General features: G+C 43.2%; 1 protein-coding gene across 1 annotated transcript in view; it reads right to left on the bottom strand.

The window, feature by feature from the left end:
• eys (EGF-like photoreceptor maintenance factor) overlaps positions 1–24,188 on the bottom strand; it is a 342,903-nt gene that overhangs the window by 222,384 nt on the left and 96,331 nt on the right. Inside the window, exons 16-18 of the mRNA XM_088352009.1 lie at positions 8,436–8,549; positions 6,244–6,441; positions 2,199–2,320 (exon numbers count right to left, since the gene is read on the bottom strand). Coding sequence (XP_088208135.1) covers positions 2,199–2,320; positions 6,244–6,441; positions 8,436–8,549 — 434 coding nt within the window. The remainder of the gene's footprint in view (positions 1–2,198; positions 2,321–6,243; positions 6,442–8,435; positions 8,550–24,188) is intronic.

Raw genomic sequence — 24,188 nt, 5'->3', positions numbered from 1 at the left:
TTTGGTATTTTTTTCTTTTTTGTTCTACCCTCCCCGCTCCTTTAAGTCATTTTGTGCACAATTTTACATAATATTTTGAGGTGTATGGATTAAAGAAGCAAAACCAATCTGAAGAGCCGTTTGGGACCCGAAAGAGCCGGTTCTGTTTAGTGAGCCGAGCCGAAGAAGCCGGTTCTCGAAAAACTCTACTGACTTTACTTTTCAACTTCGTTCGACATTGACTTCAAAATACCGCACTTAGAGAACCAGTGTATTTTTACCTTCATGCACCGTAACTTTGACTTAATTCGCTTCTTAATTAGCAATTTCGAGAGCTGATTTTTGTGCGCTGGCTAGATTTTCTTGTGCGCTGGGAATGTGCAGGCAGTGCGCGACTGCGCACGCGTGCAGCTTAGAGGGAACATTGCTCAAGACCCCTTACGACTGCTCACTGCCAGCACAGCTCCACCAGTTTTCACATACAACTACTACAGGCAAAAACGAATTGTGTTGTCGTTTTTTTGTGTGTCCATTCATTTAAAGTTACAGTAACAATATTTTTAAGTATACAGTAACTGCTTATCAACAGTATTTCGATCTCATGCCTGTCAACCTCCACCAACTGCTTCTCTTGTTAATGATTGCAATTCTTTCTAATAAACCTCACAAATACAACACTCTACCTATTTACTCACGGCAAGACAGGCTATGTAGAATACCTCGACAATATTAGCAATCTACGACAGTGACAGCCGATTTAGGATCTATCCGAAATGGGCAAGACGAGATCGGCCTTTAAAAAAAATCCCCTATGCAAATGGTTGAATAGTGTAAACAATGGGAAATGATTAAAAATCATATAAGATAGACAAATAAATGTTCACTGGCACTCTCCCTTGCACATGTACAGTATACAGTATTTACATTTGCACAGAAGGAAAACGACAGGGCAACCATACTGTGGAGAATAGTGTCAGATTGCAACAAGGACACTGGAAGCCGTCTTTTGTGTTTTGTCATTGGGGCTTCTGCGGTAAAAGACCAAAAAATATTTGCTTGTCCCCGTTCCTTAAGGGTTAAAGGAAACTGACATGATACGGAAAGAGAGGGATAGTGTTTTGTCCACTGCTGTTCAATTTGGAAGTATAAATTGGTATAAAAGTTTTTGGGTAAAGAGAGTTGAACTATCGTAAAATGTGAGCCCTATAGTTCTAGACAACAATGCCAGGGCGACCATAAAGTGGAGAATAGCACCAGAGACGTAAGAAATTGTTTTTTCTCCTTTGTCATTGGCGGCTGCCACGGTTACGCACCAAATTACATTCACTTGTCATCATTCCTCAAGTATTAAAGGAAACTTCAGTGACCTGACATCGACGACTCTACAAAGGCGTTATAAACGTATCCAAAAGTCACTGCAATGTTTTGTATCCGGAGGGCATGCGTTATGGAAAAGAGCAGCTCGTCGTTTACCTCCTACTGTTGCTGGGCAAAATGATTTTCCTGCCATAAAAAAACATAATAAACTGCAGCATTTTGAAGGATTTTATACATTTGACTATAAAGGATTTTATACGATCGATTACAAATTTAATGCAAAAGATATTCAGTGGCTGGGCTGTGGTACGATGTCAGGGCACCCTGGTGGAAAATGTTGTTTACAGGATTGGCGGGAACGGGACGTACGGCTGATAAGATAATCAGCACATCCAGACACAGAAAGGCCCTGATGATGTAGAAACGCTCTGTGTTGTTTTGAGTATTCCACACATCGTGACGCTCTTCGACGAGATGGTAAAGCCCAGGGGGGGCTTCCTTGGCATGCCCATGGGAGGAGTCGGCACGCCATTATGCGGGGAGAAGATGACCAATAGGAGAGAGAATAGGACTTGAGAAAAAGGCTTCCCACAGAGGCCAACGACACTAATTAGGCCATTTTCGATGGAGTGCACTTAGTTAAATTGTTAATGAAAGTAAATCTGCCCCTGTATGAAAATGTCAGCTTTCTTGTTCATCTTTTCCCTGAAGAAACGAGCGCACATAAATTGTTGGGTGAATGTAGGTTGTGTTTGGTTAATGGAGTCAGATAACTAATTCGAACAATTTGGTAAACGCTACATTTTGATATTAATTCCCAACAATAGTTTATAATGTTGCGAAACAAGTAGCGGCTGGTAGTCCAAAACAGTACAATACAGTAATATATACTTTCTACTTACCAGATGAAGATCTTTGCATACAGAGTTTCCACTACACAGATTATCGGTTCGATCGTCAAGGTTTTGGTCACATCTCGGACCAGTGTAGCCAGGATCGCAAAGGCAATAAAATCCGCCCGTAACTGAAACCACAATCAGTACTTTACTTACATTTCCTTGTCAATGACTACGCACAGCAGGTAGCGCTCCTTTTCCCGGTAACTTATTTATAGCTTCAACGCTAATTTCTCAGCGTGGAGCCTCTCTTAATAGCGACTCTTCAAACGGATGGATTGTTCCAACAGAACGCTTCAGTTAAGTTCAAATTCAATCCGAAATAGTTTGTGAATGAGTCGTGCGACTTTGTAGCAATTAACGTAGTATTGCAAATGAGATATAGACGACACATAGGTGTTAAACATACCAATTTTGGGCAAATTCATTCGCATTATCCATTAGCTTTTGATACACTGTAAATCGAATGTGTTTTCAGTGCATATGCGTACACAAATGTTTGGTATATTTACACACAAAGTAAGGTACTCAACCAATTGTGTAGAAATAACAACTCCTATTCTTCTAATGAGTGAAATACTATTAATAAAATATATCTATTTTTCAAGATAATACGTTTCTGTTAGTTTTTCTTTTTCTATTTCTGGCAATGTATTTCAACAGATATGCATAGCCCAATTTGGGTCAAATTACCGCCAAACACATTATACTCATCTCATTAGCTACACCGCTTATCCTCGGTAGGGTCGCGGGGGTGCTGGAGCCCATCCTAGCTATCTTCGGGCAGTGGGAATGGGACACCCTGAACTGGTTGCCATCCAATCGCAGGGCACACGGGGACAGACAACTCGCTCACCCATTCACACCTAGGGACAATTTGGACCGGCCAATTCACCTGAAATGCATGTTTTTTGGAATGTGGGAGGAAACCGCAGTGCCCGGAGGAAACCCACGCAAGGGGAGAACATACAAACTCCGCGCAGGAAGTCTGGAGCTGGATTTGAATCCACGCAGGAGGTTCCCAAGACATGAACTGTGCCGCAGATGCGCTAACCACTGCGCCGCCGTGCTGCCCCACATTATACTAAATAAATCAATTAATTGTATGGAAAAATGGGGTACGGAAAAGGATGGGACGGACGGGATAGATACCTGATACAGGATGCACCAGCAAGATACAGGACAGGACAGATGGGATCGATACCAGATACTGAATACACGAGCAGGATACCAGACAGACGGGATCAATACCGGATACAGAATGCACGGACAAGATACCGGACGGGACGGGACAGATGGGATTGATACCGGATCCTGGATACACAATCAGGACACCGGACAGGACGGGACAGACGGGATTGATACCGGATACAGGATGCATGAGCAAGATACTATAGAGGACGGGATTGATACCGGACACTGGATACAAGAGCAGAATACCAGACAGGACAGGACAGACAGGATCGATGCCGGATACTGGATTACCGAGCAAGATACTGGACAGAACGGGACAGATGGGATCGATACCGGATACTGGATATATGAGCAAGATACCGGACAGGACGGGACGAGTGGGATCGCGACCGGGTACTGGACACTCGAGCAGGATACCGGACAGTCAAAATGCATGCTTTGCAAGTGCAGAGGTTTGTTGACGGACTGACAAAGAGTGAATGAAAGCACTGAGTTTAAATAGGAGAGGAAACAATTGGGCAACGAGCAGCTGCTGGCGCCAAATGACCGGCCAGAGATGAGGGCAATGGGCAATCGTGACAGAGGAATTAAAAAAAAGGAATATAGACAAAAAATAAAATGTAAGATTTTGGTAAAAGTTGTAATACATACCTTAATTTATGTAAATTGACCTTAGTTTTTTTTTTATATGACTATGGCAATCTACAGTATTTATTTGAAATGCATAGCCCATGATTCGGCTGAAATATACATTCAATTCAATAATGAAAGTAAAAATAATAATAATAAGTCAATAATTCACTAATTTTGTCCCAAAAATGTGGGCCAGTCTCTTTCCATCCTTTCAGTACATTACCAAATCTCTGCCCTGAAAGCTTTTCATTTATTTCCACACAATCAAAATTCACAGTACCAGTGAACACCATTTTCCCCCCACGACAAAACGTGTCGATTCTACGCAGCCTTTTGTAAACTATTCCACAGTTTACATGTTCTCACTTCACCTTTGCCGTGCTAACGACAAGGGATGCATCACTCAGTATCAGCAACACAACATTGATAGTCGGTTAGCCAGTGACGGAGGTAATTGAGCTTCCCCGGCGACTAAATTTATGACTTCCCCGGCCGGCCGGGGTCCCGGGATTCTTCATTATTCCAAAGATTTAGCACGTAATCTACGCTGTCACTCTGTGTAGCCGCTATTACTCTCATTAAATGCTTTTGGTCTTGGGTGGCAGCGACATTATTCATCTCAGACGCTGCCGTGCTCTCCCGTAGGGACTGGGGGGAGTCTTCAGGAGACCCCCCTCTTCTCAATGACTTGTAGTGAACTGGATGCAATACGGATGAGTTCAGACAACCAGGTACTGTGCGCAAATATGTATACTGGCTGACACAGGAGTGGGGCGGGTATTTGGGATCGGGGGCCGTAATGGGTTTCAAAAATGTAGCAGAGGGGCTGATCTTGGACATCTCGCTGGTGTTCCTCAACAAAGCCACAGTGGGAAGCATTCTGGCATACGGAATTGCCGAATGGTATGCTGGTATACCTGTCAACCTGTATGGTTTTGCCGCACAAAGTACGTTTATTATGCGTTTTAAGACGTGTACGACGTACGAGAAAATCTGTACGGAAAAACGCAAATTTGGCAATTATGGGTACCATCCGGTATACACCGACTATCAGGAAACGCCAGATGAATCAAGTCAAACGAGTTTGCTGCGGTAGCCTCTATCTTGGTATCGTTTTTTTCCTTGCAAACGAAGCGAGCGGTTTGATGTAGTGAAAGGAAGTCCGTCTCTTTTTAGAGAACCGGCTTTTTCGGCTCAACTCGTTAAAGAGAGCCGGCTCTGAAATGGCTCACTTGCTTTGATGCATTGTATTACGAATTATTATGTTGTATAATCAGTATATTATCAATAATAATTTAATGCAAAAAATGAATTAATAATTTGAATACGAAAATGTATTATTCTACTTAATTATATTTGCATGTATTTTTTCCTTCCACAGTGAATGTCCAAGCTACTTCATTTTTTAACTTTTTTTTATGATAAATCTTATTCATGTCGAGCAACTCAGGATCTCAAAACAAAATGTTCATTAACAATATATATGATATAACGAAACACATGTACAATATAACATGTTAAACTACAGAAATAAACACGTTTGAAAAGAAAAATGGTGTATTATTTTGTATTTTGTAAGGGAAAATACGACACTTTGTAAGGACATGGAGCCCTGGAGCGCGACAGGTATGTGCTGGGAACACGGAAGCGGACAGGAAAAAACATCAGAGAGTATTGAACACAGCCCAAACGATCATCGGCTGCTCTCTTCCCGGTCTAGAAGACATTGCCGGCCTGGGATAACATCATAAAAGACAATTCCCATCCTGGCCACCAAGTTGTAGAGATATAGTTTTTTTAAATGACAAAATGAAAATTGTCATTAAAGTCAATCAATGAATAAATCATAAAGAAATATATCTGGCATTTTAGTTTTTGTTTTAAGATAACTATTGTCATTGGTGACGAATCAAGAGTACTCATGATGGAATCAGTCTGAACAAAAGTGGTATCCTTTAATTGAATAAATACCATTCTCCCATCTGTTTTCTGTACTGTTCATCGCCATTATTGATATCCAAGCTTCAAATAATGTGTCGTCTTCAATTACATACTCAATATCTCAACTTACATTATTCTATCAGATGATATTATTCCTTTCGCATTACAACCCTATTACACCCTTATTAGCTTCGGCTGTAATACGCCAGACAGCGGAACTATAGTTAGTTTTCATGTTGGCACAGGAAGAAAATTTATGTGTTTTTTGTAAACCTTTTTTTACCGTCATAGCAAAATCCATTGACACACGGGCCGGAACCGCACTCGTCCACATTTATTTCACATCGGGGGCCGGTAAAACCTCGAGGACAACGGCACCGGAACCCCGAGGGATAATGGTCCTGGTCCATCTCCTCAAGGCAAAGGCCTCCGTTTTCACAGGGATTGGTGCTCTCGCATGGTAATAGGTCGCAATTTGGACCTGGTGGAGGTGAATACACAAAGGTGGGGCAGAGTTCAGACACTTTGGTCCTTGTCTTTGGAATTGCAGAAGGATAGGGTGACAAGGGTTAAGGTTAGAGGGGAACACAGTAGGGTTAGGGGGCCAGTTAGTGTTAGAGTTTAGGTAGACTTAGATGTTAGGGTTTGGAGATTGTGTTTAGGATTATGGTTTATGTGTGTGGGTAGGATAGTGTTAATGGTTAGGGTAGGCTTAAGATTTAGGGTTGGGTAGGGGATAGTGTTGGGGTAGAGTATGGGTTTAGGGTCGGGTTAAGGGTTAGAGTAGCGTTAGGTAGGGTCAATGTTTAGAGGTTAGGGGCAGTGGTTAAGGTTTAGGACGTTAGAGGTAGTGGTAAGGATTAGGGTTTATAGGTAGGGTAGGGTTAAGCGTTAGGGTAGGTTAGGGTTAGGGTTGGGTAGGGGATTAGGTCTAGGTTTAGGGAAGGGTTAAGGTTTGGAATAGTTTTAAGTAGGGTCAATAGTAAGAGGTTAGGGGCAGTGGTTAAGATTAGGGTTTATAGGTGGCGTAGGTTAGGGTTAAAGGCTAGGGTAGGCTTAAGGTTTAGGATTGGGTAGGGAATTGTGTTAGGGTTGGGTTTGGGTTAGGGTAGGGTTAAGGGTTGGAGTAGTGGTAGGCGGGGTCAATGCATAGATGTTAGAGGTACTGGTAAGGATTAGGGTTTATGGGTAGGGTAGGGTTGAGTGTTAGGGTAGGTTTAAGGTTTAAGGTTGGGGGGAGGGGGTAAGGTCTGGGTTTACGTTTAGGGAAGGGTTAAGGGTTGGATTAGTTTTAAGTAGGGTCAATGGTTAGTGGTTAGGGTAGGGTTAAGCGTTAGGGTAGGTTAGGGTTAGGGTTGGGTAGGGCATTAGGTCTAGGTTTTGGTTTAGGGAAGGGTTAAGGATTTGAATAGTTTTAAGTAGGGTCAATAGTAAGAGGTTAGGGGCAGTGGTTAAGATTAGGGTTTTTGGGTGGGGTAGGGTAGGGTTAAAGGCTAGAGTAGGCTTAAGGTTTATGATTGGGTAGGGAACTGTGTTAGGGTTGGGTTTGGGGTAGGGTAGGGTTAAGGGTTTGAATAGTTTTAAGTAGGGTCAATAGTAAGAGGTTAGGGGCAGTGGTTAAGATTAGGGTTTTTGGGTGGGGTAGGGTAGGGTTAAAGGCTAGAGTAGGCTTAAGGTTTATGATTGGGTAGGGAACTGTGTTAGGGTTGGGTTTGGGGTAGGGTAGGGTTAAGGGTTAGAGTAGTGGTAGGCAGGGTCAATGCATAGATGTTAGAGGTACTGGTAAGGATTAGGGTTTATGGGTAGGGTAGGGTTGAGTGTTAGGGTAGGTTTAAGGTTTAGGGTTTGGGAGGGGAGGGGATAAGGTCTGGGTTTAGGTTTAGGGAGGGGTTAAGGGTTGGATTAGTTTTAAGTAGAGTCAATGGTTAGAGGTTAGGGTAGGGTTAAGAATTGGGGATAGTGGTAGTGGGTCATTGTTAGGAGTTAGGATAGTTTTAAGGGTTCATGTAGGGTTTGGAGTTAGGGTATGGTTAAAGGTTAGAAAATAGGTTTGGGGTTGGGTTTGGGTAGGGTTGGGTTGGATAGGATAGGGTGATGGATTAGAGGTAAAGTTTTAGGGTTAGGGGAAATGGTTAGTGTTAGGGGTTAAGGTAATGTTGAGGCTAGGGTAGATGTTTTGGAGTTAGGACTAGGATAGGGTTTATGAGAGGTTACATTGAATGCTTTTTTCAGTACTTTGAGTTACATTTTGTAGTCTTAACAGTGCCAGGCAAATCAATTTTTATTTGATGATAATGAATTTAAAAGCTCCTCCAATTTTTCGAATTAATTTAGATTTTACAGCATCCAATAGCAGCAAACAAGTGGCCATTGCCATTTAGAGAGAGTAATTATATGTGAAGCTAATTAACTCTTTTGGAGTGCTTTTTCACTCTTTTTAGGGGACAAGGGTGAGGATTCTCAAGTGTCCGTTACCTTTAAAAGGAGCCAGACACTGGCAGAAGTAATTACCACGCTGGTTAATGCATGTGGCTCCGTTCTTGCAGGGGGACGAAGTGCACTTGTCACCCTGAAGTTCACAATGACTACCTAAAAAATAAAAAAAAACAATATACCTACATAAGTAAGATTTCTTTCTTATCAATTAAGTATTCCTGCTTTGTAGCAATGAAATACTATTATAACAAGATACAAAATCAAATTCATTTATATACTATATGGAATGGAATAAAAAAGAGGGGACGTAGCTCTAAGCACAAACTGCTGGCTATCCATGCATAACAATTCTACTAATGATATTAATAACGATATTTTGTAACAGATAGTAATAGTACATCCAATCAAAGAGGACAATTGGTGAAAGTCTCATTGATCTCTACTTTTTATTTTAATAAAGACAGTTTGTTGATAAAAGAAGGGATCGAGAGAGGGGTAGAAATTTTAGCACCACCTATTGACTATCTGTGCTTTACCTAGGTGATTTTACAATCCAACGAATAACCCATCCATTCATTTTCTGTGCCACTTATCTTTACTAGGATATTATATATGTATATATATATATATATATATATATATATATATATATATATATATATATATATATATATATATATATATATATATATATATATATATATATATATATGTAAATAGTATGTACACCTACATATATTTATGATTGGTTCGTTGGCTCTTTTGACCACTGTGGTCTTAGGGGTACGATTTACTGTGATGTGTCTTGGGCTAGTACAGCCTGGAAGCTCCCATCCCTCTCATAAAGGACGATTGTTTGAGAAAAAAATCAATGATTTCTCCTCCATTCGACTTTATTCAAATTTAGTAATCTGTTTCTCAAGAAAAATCCAAATTTGAGTGGTGCAGGACCTTTAGCACCACTTAGTGTATAGCTGTGCACAAGTGTGCTCCCAGCTCTCAATGTTACCACCATCAACATCATTTGTTCTTTTTATATTTAATAGATCCGATCAAAAAGGACCATTATGAGATATAATTTGAACAATTTCTTCCATTTTTAAACTGTATATGGATTTAAAGTTTAATTTAAATTTTGTCAACCGTCTATCGAGAAAAGAACATCGACTGGGAGTGCGGCAACAACTCTAATACCACTTAGTGTCCATATGTCTATGTGTGCATGAGTCTGCTCTCAATGTTAACACTGTTGATGTCATGTATTCATTCATTCAGTAGATCTAATCAAAAGGGACAGTCAGAAAACATTTCAATGATTTCGTATTCAAATTTATGTGATTCAAAGTTAGGAAACTGTTTGTCAAAATAGATCATCCGAATGGTTAGTGGTGCAAGAGCTCCAGCATCACTTAGGGTGTGAGATCCCGAACAGACGGTGGACCCAGATGCGTAACGTTTTCACACAAGCTTTATTTTACGGAAACGGGGCAGTCATGCGATTCGGCAATCGCTGTGCAGAAGAGATCGAAACCGGACAGGACAGACGGGATCGATACCGGATGCTGGATGCAACAGTTAGATACTGGACGGGATGGGACAGACGGGATCAATACCAGATACTGGTTACACGAGCAGAATACCAAACAGAACGAGACAGGCGAGATCGATACTGGATACTGGAGCAAGATACCGGACAGGACAAGACAGACGAGATCGATACCAGATACTGGATACTGGAGCAAGATACCGGACAGGGCAGGACAGGCAGAATTGGTACCAGATTCTGGAGCAAGATACAAGACAGGACAGACAGGATCAATACCGGATACTGGAGCAAGATACCAGACAGGACGAGACAGGCGGGATTAATACCGGATACTGGAGCAGGATACCAGACAGGACGAGACAGGCGGGATCGATACCGGATACCGGATACTGAAGCAAGATACCGGACAGGACGAGACAGGCGGGATCGATACCGGATACTGGAGCAAGATACCGGACAGGACGAGACAGGCGGGATCGATACAGGACACTGGAGCAAAATACCAGACAGGACGAGACAGGCGAGATCAATAACGGACACTAGAGCAAGAAACCGGACAGGACCAGACAGGCAGGATCGTTACCGGATACTGGAGCAGGATACCAGACAGGACGAGACAGGCGGGATTGATACCGGATACCGGATACTGAAGCAAGATACCGGACAGGACGAGACAGGCGGGATCAATACCGGATACTGGAGCAAAATACCGGACAGGACGAGACAGGCGGGATCGATACAGGACACTGGAGCAAGATACCGGACAGGACGAGACAGGCGGGATCGATACAGGACACTGGAGCAAAATACCAGACAGGACGAGACAGGCGAGATCAATAACGGACACTAGAGCAAGAAACCGGACAGGACCAGACAGGCAGGATCGTTACTGGATACTGGAGCAGGATACCAGACAGGACGAGACAGGCGGGATTGATACCGGATACCGGATACTGAAGCAAGATACCGGACAGGACGAGACAGGCGGGATCAATACCGGATACTGGAGCAAGATACCGGACAGGACGAGACAGGCGGGATCGATACAGGACACTGGAGCAAGATACCGGACAGGACCAGACAGGCAGGATCGTTACCGGATACTGGAGCAGGATACCAGACAGGACGAGACAGGCGGGATCGATACAGGACACTGGAGCAAGATACCGGACAGGCCGAGACAGGTGGGATCAATAACAGACACTGGAGCACGATACCAGACAGGACGAGACAGGCGGGATCAATAACGGACACTGGAGCAAGATACCGGACAGGACGAGACAGGCGGGATCGATACCGGACACTGGATACACAAGCAGGATACCGCACAGGGTCACCATACAAGTCTTGCAAGTGCTCGTTGACGGACTGACAAGGAGTGAATGAGAGCACTGATTTTAAATAGAAGGGAAGCCAATCAGGTCACGAGGATCAGCCGGCGCCAAGCGGGCAGGCCCAAATGAGGGCAATGGGCAACCGTGATATAGGGTGTATCAGTGCATGAGTCTGGTTCCATCCCATAGTGTTACCACTGTTAACATCTATATCAATGAAAACATTATTAAATAGTAAATTCATCCCATATTTTCCCCTGTTGCTTTTATATTTACATCAATAAACTCATTTTGAAGAGTTCACTTTTTTTTCCCCACAATCACCTTAGTTCCTCCCTTCAATAGTCGAAGAGTAAAGCCCAACGTTCCGACATATAACTTGAAATAATAACACCCGCTCCAACATATTATTCCGAGTTCGCCTCTGCTCGTCAGATTCCGCCGAGCGGCTCGTTTCATTGATCAAAACCGACTGCAAATCTTCCTCTGTGGGATTTATTAGCGAAACAGTTCAAATGCAGTTACTGTCTTTGATTGTTGACAATGGAAAATATTCCCTTCTTCTGTTTTTTACAGAGCGTATCACAGTTAGAAAAATAATCATCACGCACCGTCTTCATATTTGCCGATTTTTATGCTTGAAGATATTCAATCATTTGAGCTAGGATTCCACCAGGCATTTTCTCTTATTAAATTAACTATCTTGCAAAAACATGCCGTGTTTAGAAAAAAACACAAAAAAAGCCGTTCGAGCGAGTCCGTGCTGTAGTTTCCGAGGATTGAAAAGAGAACCCTATTCTCTCTATTCTCAGGTCCGCATTCATTTCCCTTGGCCTTTATCTCCGATGAGTGTAAGTTGGCGTTAAGCATAGCTAAGCTCCGGAAAAGCAGCCGAGAATATTAAATGTGAAGGCCGGTTGCACCGAGAATCCCTCCGTCACAGTAATTGCTTGCAAGTAATTGAATATTAATGAATAGGGAAGTGATAGACATACGGTGGGGTGTATATTATATACTGTATTTATTGTATTGTATAGCAAAGAACATTCAGAATCACATCCAGTTTCTTTTATAAAATAGATGATTTTCTATTTACGTTTTTATCAGAGAAAGAAAAAGAAAAACGGTATCCATGGTCTGCAAGAATAATGAGTGGAAAAGTTATAAAAATGAGGAAATGTCATGAAAATCATTTGAAGTGCTGTCGAAAGTTATAAAGTTAACCTTGAGTTTAAGTTTTGAACTAGCTGTGAGGCAATGTTTAAAGCAAGCGTAAAATCATCTTCATTTCATAGATGATTTAGCTTGAATTTGAGGGTAGCAATAGCTTTAACTCAAGGATTACATTCGATTTAGCTCAGTGGCTAAAGCAGCTTTAATTCCAAGTTAATGAAGGTTAAACTCTAAACACAGATTGAGCGGCTGTAACTCGTGGGTTAAAGCAACGTTTACCTAAATACTAGTCAGCTTTAACTCGAAGGTTAAATCATAGCTTTAACTCAAGAGAAATTACAGCTCTAACTCAAGAGATAAAGGAACTGCAAGTCAAAAATCAAAGCACCTTTAAAATGTGAACAGAAATCGTCTTTATATGTTTAACTCAAGAATTAACTAAAATAAATCTCAAGGGATAAATTCAAGGAGCCGGTCTAACTTAAAAAAGCTTTACCTTACGAGTCAACACAGCTTTAACTCCTCATATTCTGTATTGTCCTGTGTTTTTTCCGACTGCCTGCCTGGTGGCGATACGAAGGAGAAGGACAATTTGGGATGAGTCAGCGGACCAGCGTTTGACCTGAAGCATGTGAACGCCTGCATGGACCAGCTGGCAGAGATGGGAAGCTGTGTCGTGGCCGCCATAGACTTTCTGGGCTAGTTTCTGTCATGCACTTTCTGGACAAATTTTCAACATGTTACCTAGTGTTTACTATGTTTGTGTACTGTAATGCTAAATGTAATTCACACTGGTCATCCTGAAAAGGGGACACCACTTGTGAGGTCCCTTCTCAAGGTTTTGAGTTGTTCCTTGCCCACATGTCGGTTTAAGATCAGGTAATTTTGTCATTGTAATCCTGTGCAGTCCTTTCAGACATTTTTGTGATTAAGGGCTATATAGATACATTTGACTTGACTTGACTTTAACTAAAGTACAGAATCACCTTAATTTGGAGGTTTAAAGTAGCTCTAACTTTAATACTAAACAAGCACTAACTGAAAAGTTAAAGCTTATATCAAGTTTAACAAGAGTCAAACAAGCTTTACCATTCAAAGTAGATGGAATATTAAGGGGTTTCACTACAACAACTTTATTTCAAGGGTTAATACAGATTTTTACTCAAATGTTACACCAGGTTTAACTCAAAGGTTTAACCAGAGTTAACTTAAATTAAAGCAACTTTAATTTCAGCGGTCAAGTATTTTACCTCAAGAGATTTTACTCAAGAATTGGCCCTTCTTTAATTCAAGAATTGACGTAGGTTCAGCTCAGTGGTTAGGGCAGCTTAAATTTTACGTTAAAGAAGCTGAAACTCAAGGCGGGGGTCAGCAGCTTTAACTTGAGGGTTAAAGCAGCTTTAACTCCAAGACTATAGAAGCTATATCTCGAAAGTTAGAGCATCATAAAGTTTTAAGATAGGAGTCAAATTGTCATGATTACTGATTTGACTCACCTGTGCCCGCTCCTTTGGCGCCAACTACCTCGTACTCTGATTGGCTCTCTGTCCCTATTGTAAACCCCCTCCTGTATGTCCCCTTTTGTCAGTCCGTCTGCGAATCTCTGTGTAAACAAGGCAAGCCTTTTTCGACCCTGACCCCCGCCTGTCCCGTTTTGCTCCCGTTTGTCTCCAGCTACAACCCGTTTTGATCCGGATCATGTCTGCTCTCCCGTCTTGGTTTACGGCTCGTTTCCGACCCCGATCACGTCTGCTCTCCCTTTCTGCCTTACGACTCGCTTCCGACCCTGACCACGTTTTTGCTCTCGTTTCCTGGCTACCGACCCTTTTTTTTCCCGTTCCCGACACCGCCATCGCTCGCCACGGAAGATCCACTTCCGTGTTCGGATCGCAAGCTGAGTACGAGAGCGAACACCGGATTGTGGGCGCAGCCCTTCCTCCTTCCTTCAATAAAACTGGTAAACGTTACGCAAGTGGGTCTTGTTTCCGTTCTGGTCCTGACACAAACAACTTTAAAGCATATTTAAGAAAAAAATCAAGGGTTTAACTCGGGGTTTCAAATAAATCTATTTTAAGAGCTGATACAGATTTTGCCATGGACCAGAAACAGACACAGGACCCAATAGCGCTCTGCGATCCGATGGTTGACGGACAAGGGTAGCAGGTGGCAGGAGACGCGGAAGTGGCACTTCCGTGTCGAGCGAGGATGGTCGAAGAATGACAGGAAATACAAGTTGTAGCCAGGACGGAAGAGCAAGGGCGGTGTCAAGTTCGGAAACAAGGTCGGCACCAGGGTTCAGGCAGGTAGCGGGGCAAAACAGATCGGATAACGCGCAGGCAGAACGGGGCAGAGTCAGGTCCGGAAACAGGTTGGCAACGAGGATCAGGCAGAGAGAAACAGGGCAGGGACAGAGTCTGACGTAAGAGCTTGCCAAGCTGGGAGCAACGGTTCGCATAACAATCTGACAGGGATCTTTAGGAAGTCAGGGGTTTAAAAGGAGTTCAACAGCCAATCAGCTGTTTGGGTTGTTGGCGCCAATCCAAGCAGTCGCAGGTGCTCTGAATCGGCAATCATGACAAAAGCAGCTATGACTTCAGATAAAACAGCTTTAATTCAAGGGGTAAAGCAGACTTAAGACTCGGACCTTAAAGCACCTTTACCTCTAGAGTTACACTAAAAATCTCCCTGAATTGGTGACCGTATCCCATGTTTCTTGACACGAATATTTCAAACTTTTTCCAACAGCACAAGGTCACGTCGGGCAGAGGGATCACTTTTAACAGCCAATCAGAATTATGAGTTCAACTCCACAGTTTACATGTCAAAAGGCTTCTTGTCCGCGAGTGACCTCGTCTCCGTCCCATTAAGCTAGGACGTGGCCCATTAGCGACGGGGAGCTCGGCGGCCTCGTTTTAAATGCTCGATCGACTCTTTTTTCGGTCCTGCCGGAAATCTCCATGCCCGCCGACTACGAGAAATCATAAGGACAATTAGCGCCCTGTGACTTTCCTACGCCGGCGTCATCAGGAAGCAATTACATTTACTGGTTAATTTAAGGCCGGTTTATTAGATAACCTTTTCACAGCAGCTGTAGGTCAACTTGTCAAACTTTGATTGAGCAGTGATAACGTCGGGGATTGAGGATTGAGTTGAGAGGGTTGATGGTATTTAATCATGACTTGCGTGACCTTGAAGCCACCTTGGATTGCACATTTTGGTTTCAAATAATTAACATAATTAGTGAATTTGTATCTTATCTTAGTACATTTTGGCATAGGCAAAATTATATCTATAAATCTTTATCTATATCAAGAGAGAGAGGCAGAGGGACATAGTATCGTAAAAAAGGTGAAAATATAGCTGTATATCAATATCTATAGATTAATACAAAATAAACAGCTAAACATGATAATAACATGTTATTTTTTGTGAGGATTACTGATGCGGGGCAACAGAGGCTGCTCCGTTGGCGCCAACAGCCACGGACCCTGATTGGCTGTTGGACTCTTTCTAAACTCCCGTCTTCCTGAAATAGATAGATAGATAACTCCTCTGATCGTCTGCGAACCTATGCTTCCAGCTAGGCAAGCTTTTGTGACTCTCCGACTCTATTCTGCCCTGTTTTCTGTCTGATTCCCGTTGCCGACCTCTTTTCTGGACCCATTTATGTTTCTACTCCTCTGCCCCGGCCATCGACCTGTTTTTCTCGCTATCAACGACTACTTTCGCTCGACACGGAAGTGCAACTTCCACGTTTCTGCTATCTGCTACCCGTGACCGACGATCATCAGATCGTGGATGCAAGTCCTGTTTTCTTTCTAGATAAAACTTAGCAAAACAAACACATTTGGGTCCTGTTTCTGTTTCTATTCCTGTTCCGTGACAATTTTTAATCCTAATATAACTAATATTAGTAAAAATACAAATAAAATAATCAAAAATAAAAATAAATACCAAATTGAATGATAAAAACACATTTTTTGAGCCCCTGCTCTCAGCAATAGTCAACTGGGGATAATGCATTGCAGCCTGAAGATAACAGTTTAATTTAGGCGGGCCACAATGGCACGCTTTAGCTGCAGAAAAAAGTCAGCCCCTTCTCTCATTAATAGTCGACTGGAAATAATGGATCATGGCCACAATGATGCCTTGCATTTTAGGACGTTAAGAATGGCACGTCTCTTGACAGAAGTGCTTCTGCTGGTCCCTACTTTCAGCAATTTGCGACTAAGGATAAAGGATCACAGCCACATGTTACTTCCTTTTAGGTGGAAGTGACTGAAAAAAAACGAGCCGCCAGGCCTGACAAAATTATGCTCTGTCCGTAAACGATCACAGCACTATGTGATTATGGATAATAGACTGCCGGGCCGGACATAAATGCAATCTGCTGCCCCTTCTATGTGATCAGGGATAATGGATCGTCGCTGCACAAGTGCAGTTCATTTTAGGTGGGAATATCAGTCAAAAAAAGCTGACACAAGTATGCCTTGCTAATCCCCGCTCGCAGCAATATGGGATCAATGATAATGGATCAAGGCCGCATGACTACACTTTTTTGGCGAGCAGAACGGCTAAATAAAGTGGACTGGCTTGACGACAATGCACGTCGGCCCCCAATCACAGCAATATGCAATCTGGGATAATGGATCGCCCACAATGCTCTGAGACCATTATGTGGGAAGTCCAAATTAGCGTGGGATTTCAGTTGGGGTCTCCAACCTTTTCGAGATTTAAAGCCACTTTGTTGTTACTAATTAACACAAAGTACTACCAGTGTGATATCCGAATAACATGCTATTGCTAAGCTATTTATTTGTTGTTATGTTATTACTATGGTTTTACCATTTTACTATTGGTTGTACTAATTAGAAGTTAGAACAGGCTCAGTCAACCACTAAACATCATGATCCATGTTTCATATATAAATTGTTAGGAAGTAATACATTAAAATGTATCGTTTACCAAATTGTTTGAATTAGTTATCTGACTCCATTAACCAAACATAACCTTCATTCACCTAACAATGCATGCTCATTTCTTTTTGTGAAAAGACGGCCAGGAGATCGGCATTTCCACACGGGGGTAGATTTAATTTTTTAAATAATAAACTAAGTGAATTCCATCAAATTAGCCGAATTATTGTCGCTCGAGTCTTTGTCGAGCCTCTTCTCTCGATTGTCCCTCTCGATCGATCTTCTGCGATCTTCTGAAATTCTTCTCTCGACCCACTTCTCTCCCAACCTGGCGTGCCGGCTCCGCCCATGGGCAGGCCAGGAACGCCTATGTCGGCTCCACCTCGTCGCCTCGATGTCTGGACCCCTCCGTCACGAAGGCCCCTATTGCGCCGGGAAGCGCTGATTATCATATCAGCCCTTCGTCCAGTTCCTGTTGTTTTACGTAAACATCATTCTTCACAAGGTTGCATTGACCTCGCCACACAGCTCAGCCAGTGAATATCTTTTGCATTTAAATGTAATTTGTATTTGATCGGACGAAATCCCTTACAGTCAAATATATAAAATCCTTCAGTACATACAGTCTGCGGGCTACTCCAATGCTCTTCGGGGGCTACTACGTTGGAAACCCCTGGATTAGAGTCTTACTTAAAGGTAGTAAAACCAGACCCGTGTGAAACACTGCAACCCTCATGTGTGTGGACCACAATCATCCAAAGCGAGTCCTTAATTGAAAAGCGAGCCCCCTGCCGCCAGCTATGGGGTCCACCAGGTAAACAATCTCATTTGAAGCTGCCCTAAAGGTGCTAGCACGTTGATCCGTATTGACGCGGGGTTAGCGACAGGCGCTACGCGTGTTGACAACACACTTGGAGGAATTTACTGGACCTTTACGGCAGGAGGGCCTGTCGGGGTCACGGGGATCGGACACGGAGGAGGAAAAGTTGACGCCGCATCGGTCGAGTAACAGGAGGGAGCGGGACTTTCTGGAGTACCTGCTCGACTTCCCATTGCACATAGGGATGCAGGAGAGTTATCCAACCGATAAGGGACAAATAGGACGTCACAATCATTAGCAATAAAGAAACAAAAGCCAGATGTTTCCCGTAAAATTACTTGGACTATAAGCCAAAACCTTTTTCCAAGCTTTCAACCCTGCGGCTTATACAATGATGTGGCTAATCATGCAAACCTAAACAGTCAAGGAAAGAGTGAGACAGGTGGAATGTATGTGGCAAGGAAGATCTGAGTTTAATGTAACTTTTTGCTCTGTGCATGAATAAAACTAGCATAAACAGACCCTCGTCATGGATAAGGTGTCAATCAAAAGGGGTATACATTTACGAGTCTGTTTATTTTTAAATGGAAATAATGTGGCAAAATAAACTGATAACAAGAAGCAAATTTCCAACAAAGCAGAGATGCTTTTAGGCGGATTTCTATTCATCTGTTGGCATTATTGTATGTTTTGGAATTAATATTTTAAACAGTGGGCAGCATGGCGGCGGAGTGGTTAGCGCGCGTGTGGCACAGTTCTGAGGTCATGAGATCGAACATTACCGCACGAGTTAAGTGTGCATGTTCTCCCCGTGCTTGCGTGGGTTTCCTCCGGGCACTCCTTTTTCCTCCCACATTCCAAAAACATGCATGTCAGGTTAATTGGCCGTTCCAAATTGTCGCTAGGTGTGAATGAGCAAGTGAGTTGTCCGTCTAAGCGACTGGCTGGGAACCAGTTCAGAGTGTCCCCTGCCTACTGCCCCAACACCCCTGCGACCCTACTGAGGATAAGCGGTGCAAATAATGGATGGATGGATGAATGGATTTTACACGGTTGGATTCTATGGATTGTCCTTGATGTAACAAAGCTATTTTTGCAGACATTCAAAGAAGTTGAAGGCGGCCAGGGGTCGTAACGGTAAGTCATCTCGGCTTTTTATTTTTCGAATATCTTGTTTCAGACTGATCGTGATGGTTCTCTGATGAGTATATTTTGAAATCCCAAGAGTTTAAGATTTTCAATGATATGTGGAATGATGTATTGCAGTGACTGGAGACATCGTTAAGACACAGATTTGTTTATCAAAAGTCCAGTGGACCCCCGTTAGGCCGTTGGACTGCCTGTATTATAACAAATCGTTCTTTGTACCATTTTAATGTGGGCTTATAGTCAGATGCCACTCATATATGTAAAAAATGTGTATTACCAGTATTTTAAAAAGTATACTGTTTTGCAAGTATTAATTTTCCAAACATGTTTTAGTCTATTTTTCATAATTTCCTTAAAAACATGAAAAAAGTATCTCAATTTATGAAATAAAAAAGGATTATTAACATTTTTTAGTTTAATTAATACAAATCAATATATATTATCCCAATCTCCAATTTTAACATATTTTGTGAAAGAAGCACATTTTTTCTAATATGAAATAATTGAAAACTAATTTCTTTCGCCCATCAAAAGTTAACCCGAGATGCCAATAACACACATTTTCTGACCATTAATACACATTCAAATAGTAACCATACATAGAATACAGTAATACGTTACATAATAAAAATGCATGTTTATTATAAGCACGTGAAGGAAGTCAGTAGTTGGTAACGCAACAGAGGTTTTTGCGTGGTGCAGAGGGAGTGGAGATAAGAATGATAGGGAGGAATGATGATGCGCAAGACTGTTGATGATAAAATAGGACTTATTGCACACTTAAAATTAAAGTAACTTGAAATCAATATACACACTAACATCTCCAGAGGGGGTGAACAAGTGTATAATGCCAGGGCTCTCTGCTGATGAAGGGTTACATGGCACAGCAACTCACCCCTTGTTGTGCTGTGGGCTTAACATTCGGTGTAACGTTGGAAAGAGCAAAGTGGAATGAATATGTGGTGAATCTGAATGTGTTCTTGACCCAAGCCACCCCCCCACTACGGGGATGTATATGGCTTTGGTAGAGATCAAAAGATAGAGAGATAGAGATAGAGAGATAAATATAGAGATAGAGAGATAGAGTGATTGAGAGATGGATAGAGAGAGATAGATAGAGAGATAGATAGAGAGATAGAGAGAGGTAGAGAGAGATAGATGGAGAGATAGATAGAGAGATAAAGAGAAAGAGAGGATAGAGATAGAAATGGACAGATGGAGAGAGATAGAGAGAGATAGAGAGGATAGAGAGATAGAAATGGACAGATGGAGAGAGATAGACAAAGATTGACAGATATAGACAGAGATAGAGAGAGATAGACATATAGAGAGAAATAGACATATAGAGAGAAAGAGAGAGAGATAGATTGAGAGAGAGAGAGAGAGAGAGAGAGAGAGAGAGGGGGATACAAATAGACTCAAAAATGTTAAAAGCATACTATTTTGTTTAATTTTTAATGAAGCGAAGCGCTCTGTAAACTGATCTGCAGCTTTGTTATCTGCACTCGCTGCTTCCCCTTGCCATATGAGAATGTATGCAGTCCTTTTCATACATTTCTCGAACCAGCCATGGCTGGCCTTGAAACACTGCTTCAAGTTTTTAGTCCTTGTAGATAGAGGTAGAACTGTAATCGATGTTCCCTCTAAGCTGCACGTGTGTACAACTGCGCACTGCCCTGACCTCAGCGCACAAGAAAATCTATGCAGCGCATAAAAACCAAGGCTCATAGTTAATAAATTAATTCCCTATCTAATTTGCTGCAAAAACAACATGGGTCCCCTCTGTGTTTTTTAAACGCGGTATTTTGAATTCAATATCAAGATGAGATTGAGTAAACAGAGAGTAGGGTGAGGTTATTGAAGAGACAGGGCAGGAGAGAAGCTGGAGTGGGGATAATGGAGGAAATCATCCCACTGTTGAACTGATTGATTGATGCACCCTGTACATAACTTTCAGTAAGTTCCTGCCTTAGCGCTGTTTTTTTTCTCCTTGACCAAGTTTATGAAACAACTTGACATTTTTTGCTTGTGTTGTGTTGTCCAACGTCACAGAAGTCAGACCGTTTACATTAACTTGAAAAATATTCTATTTTTCTTGGGTAGTAGGTTGCTGGAAAATCTGGTGTTACATTCAAATAATTTATCAATGGTCTGCATTTATATAGCGCTTTTCAAGTCAATGAAGACCTCCCAAAGCGCTTTACAATTTGCTTCACACTTATCCATTCAAACACTCTCACATACCGATAGCAAAGTCAAGGCAGTCACCTTCTTATTGGGGGCATTTGGGATTCAGTGTCTTGCCCACATCAGCACATAAAACGGAGGAGCCGGGAATCGAACCTGGCATCTTGATCCCAAGAATCACACAAACCATCATTTTAACAACACTACCTTCACTATAAAATGTGATTAAACACAATTCTGTATTGTGCAACCAACTTAATAAATCCATAAAGTGTTAGGTTGATGTTTATGTAACAAAATACATTCATTTTGAAAATGGAAATCTTATGTATTAGTTGTTTAAAACATTCTGATAGTTCAGAAGTCAATTCGTGAATATGTAAAAAATAACTTATTTGACAGCCGGTTTTAGACACGTTGACAATGATTTTGTTGCCACAAGCAGGATTGACTGTAACACAAACATTCTAAGCATTTCTTAAAAAAGAATATACAGTGGAACCTCGGTTCTCTACCATAATCCGTTCCAGAACCCTGTTCGAAAACCGATTTGTTCGATCACCGAAAATCGTTTTTCCCATTAAAAGTAATGTAAAATCGTTTTAATCGGTTCCAACACCCTGAATGTTTACCATGAACGTAAACATGAAGCTAACCCAGGCTAATCGTCCGTTTGCGTTAGCGTAATATTCCGTACGAAAAATTACGTGTAAAAATTTAAAAAAAGGATTATTAATAGGATTTCTTACTTTTGTGGTGGACGGTAGCAAGAGAAAATTCATCAAAAGTTTGTCAACCTCTTCCTGTCACGGTCGCCTTGGTGACCAGTCTGCCCCGCCCTCTGGGCAACAGCTGAAAGCAGTTCCACTAATTGTGGGTCTGTATTTAAGGCTGCATTGTGGGCTCTGCCGTTGCGGGTTCATTACTCATTATTCACAATCCCGGTCTGTTATGCCTTGTCCTGTTTTAGTCTGTTATGCCTTGTCCTGTTTTAGTCTGTTATGCCTTGTCCTGTTGAGTTCGTGCCGGAGGAACTTTGTATTGTTCTGTTTTGCCCCCGAGTATTGGGCGACTTTTATTTTATTAAATAAAACTTATGGATCGTCAACGCATTTGAGTTCTCCCTTCATGCCTCCTGCCTCCGTTCTGGTCCGGTCCTCTTCCACGCCACCACGCTCTCGTGACAGAATGAACCCGCCAACAAATAGAACTCAGCGAACGATCCCAGCGCGACTTGGGGAGAGCTGGAGAGCGCAGTTCGGCAGGCGCCTACTGAGTTGGCCTTCCCTGCCCGTTCGAACCACGGCCCCGCCCGTCGTGGCCCTTGCTGTGCCTCGAATGGGGTCCCAGGAAGAATTGACGCCTGCCTGCCCGACTCCCGTGCCGATTGCCTGCTATTCCCTCTCCCCTGCGTGCAAGTCCGACTCCGACTCCGCTGCCCGTCGGGCCGACTCCGACTCCGCTGCCCGTCGGGCCGACTGCGCTGCCCGTCGGGCCGACTCCGACTTTGATGCCTGCCTGCCCGACTCCCGTGCCGACTGCCTGCTATTCAGTCTCCCCTGCGTGCCGGTCCGACTCCGCTGCCTGCCAGTCCGACACCGCTGCCTGCCAGTCCGACTCCGCTGCCTGCCTGCCAGTCCGACTCCGCTGCCTGCCTGCCAGTCCGACTCCGCTGCCTGCCTGCCAGTCCGACTCCGCTGCCTGCCTGCCAGTCCGACTCCGCTGCCTGCCTGCCAGTCCGACTCCGCTGCCTGCCTGCCAGTCCGACTCCGCTGCCTGCGTGCCAGTCCGACTCCGCTGCCTGCGTGCCAGTCCGACTCCGCTGCCTGCGTGCCAGTCCGACTCCGCTGCCTGCGTGCCAGTCCGACTCCGCTGCCTGCGTGCCAGTCCGACTCCGCTGCCTGCGTGCCAGTCCGACTCCGCTGCCTGCGTGCCAGTCCGACTCAGCTGCTCCTGTTTTGCCGGTTCTGATTTTGACTCTCTCATGTCTTGTCTGTTTTGATTTTGACTCTCTCATGTCTTGTCTGTTCTGATTTTGACCCTCTCATGTTTGCCTGTTCTGATTTTGCCTGTCCTGTTTACCTGCCCTGATTTTGCCTGTCCTGTTCTCGTCGGTTCTGCCTGTCTGTTATCCCCTGGCCAGTTTGCCCACCAGACCCCCTCCCTGCCGAGCGCCGATTCCGATCCGCCCGACGCAGATGGCGCCTGCCTCTCCCCGTTCCTGCGTGTTCGGAGGAGGGAGCGGGGTTGCCCCAATCGCGAGCGTCAACATTCCGGGGCGTGAGGTTGTATTTTTTTCTTTTTTGGGACCTCGGGAGCTGTCCCTTAAGAGGGGGGCTCTGTCACGGTCGCCTTGGTGACCAGTCTGCCCCGCCCTCTGGGCAACAGCTGAAAGCAGTTCCACTAATTGTGGGTCTGTATTTAAGGCTGCATTGTGGGCTCTGCCGTTGCGGGTTCATTACTCATTATTCACAATCCCGGTCTGTTATGCCTTGTCCTGTTTTAGTCTGTTATGCCTTGTCCTGTTTTAGTCTGTTATGCTTTGTCCTGTTGAGTTCGTGCCGGAGGAACTTTGTATTGTTCTGTTTTGCCCCCGAGTATTGGGCGACTTTTATTTTATTAAATAAAACTTATGGATCGTCAACGCATTTGAGTTCTCCCTTCATG

Source organism: Urocampus carinirostris, chromosome 13, assembly GCF_059441175.1.
Source record: "Urocampus carinirostris isolate Australia breed hairy pipefish chromosome 13, RoL_Ucar_1.0, whole genome shotgun sequence".
Taxonomy (NCBI): Eukaryota; Metazoa; Chordata; class Actinopteri; order Syngnathiformes; family Syngnathidae; genus Urocampus; species Urocampus carinirostris.
The sequence above is the reverse complement of the archived record's forward strand: the minus strand, read 5'-3'. Positions and strand labels throughout refer to the sequence as shown.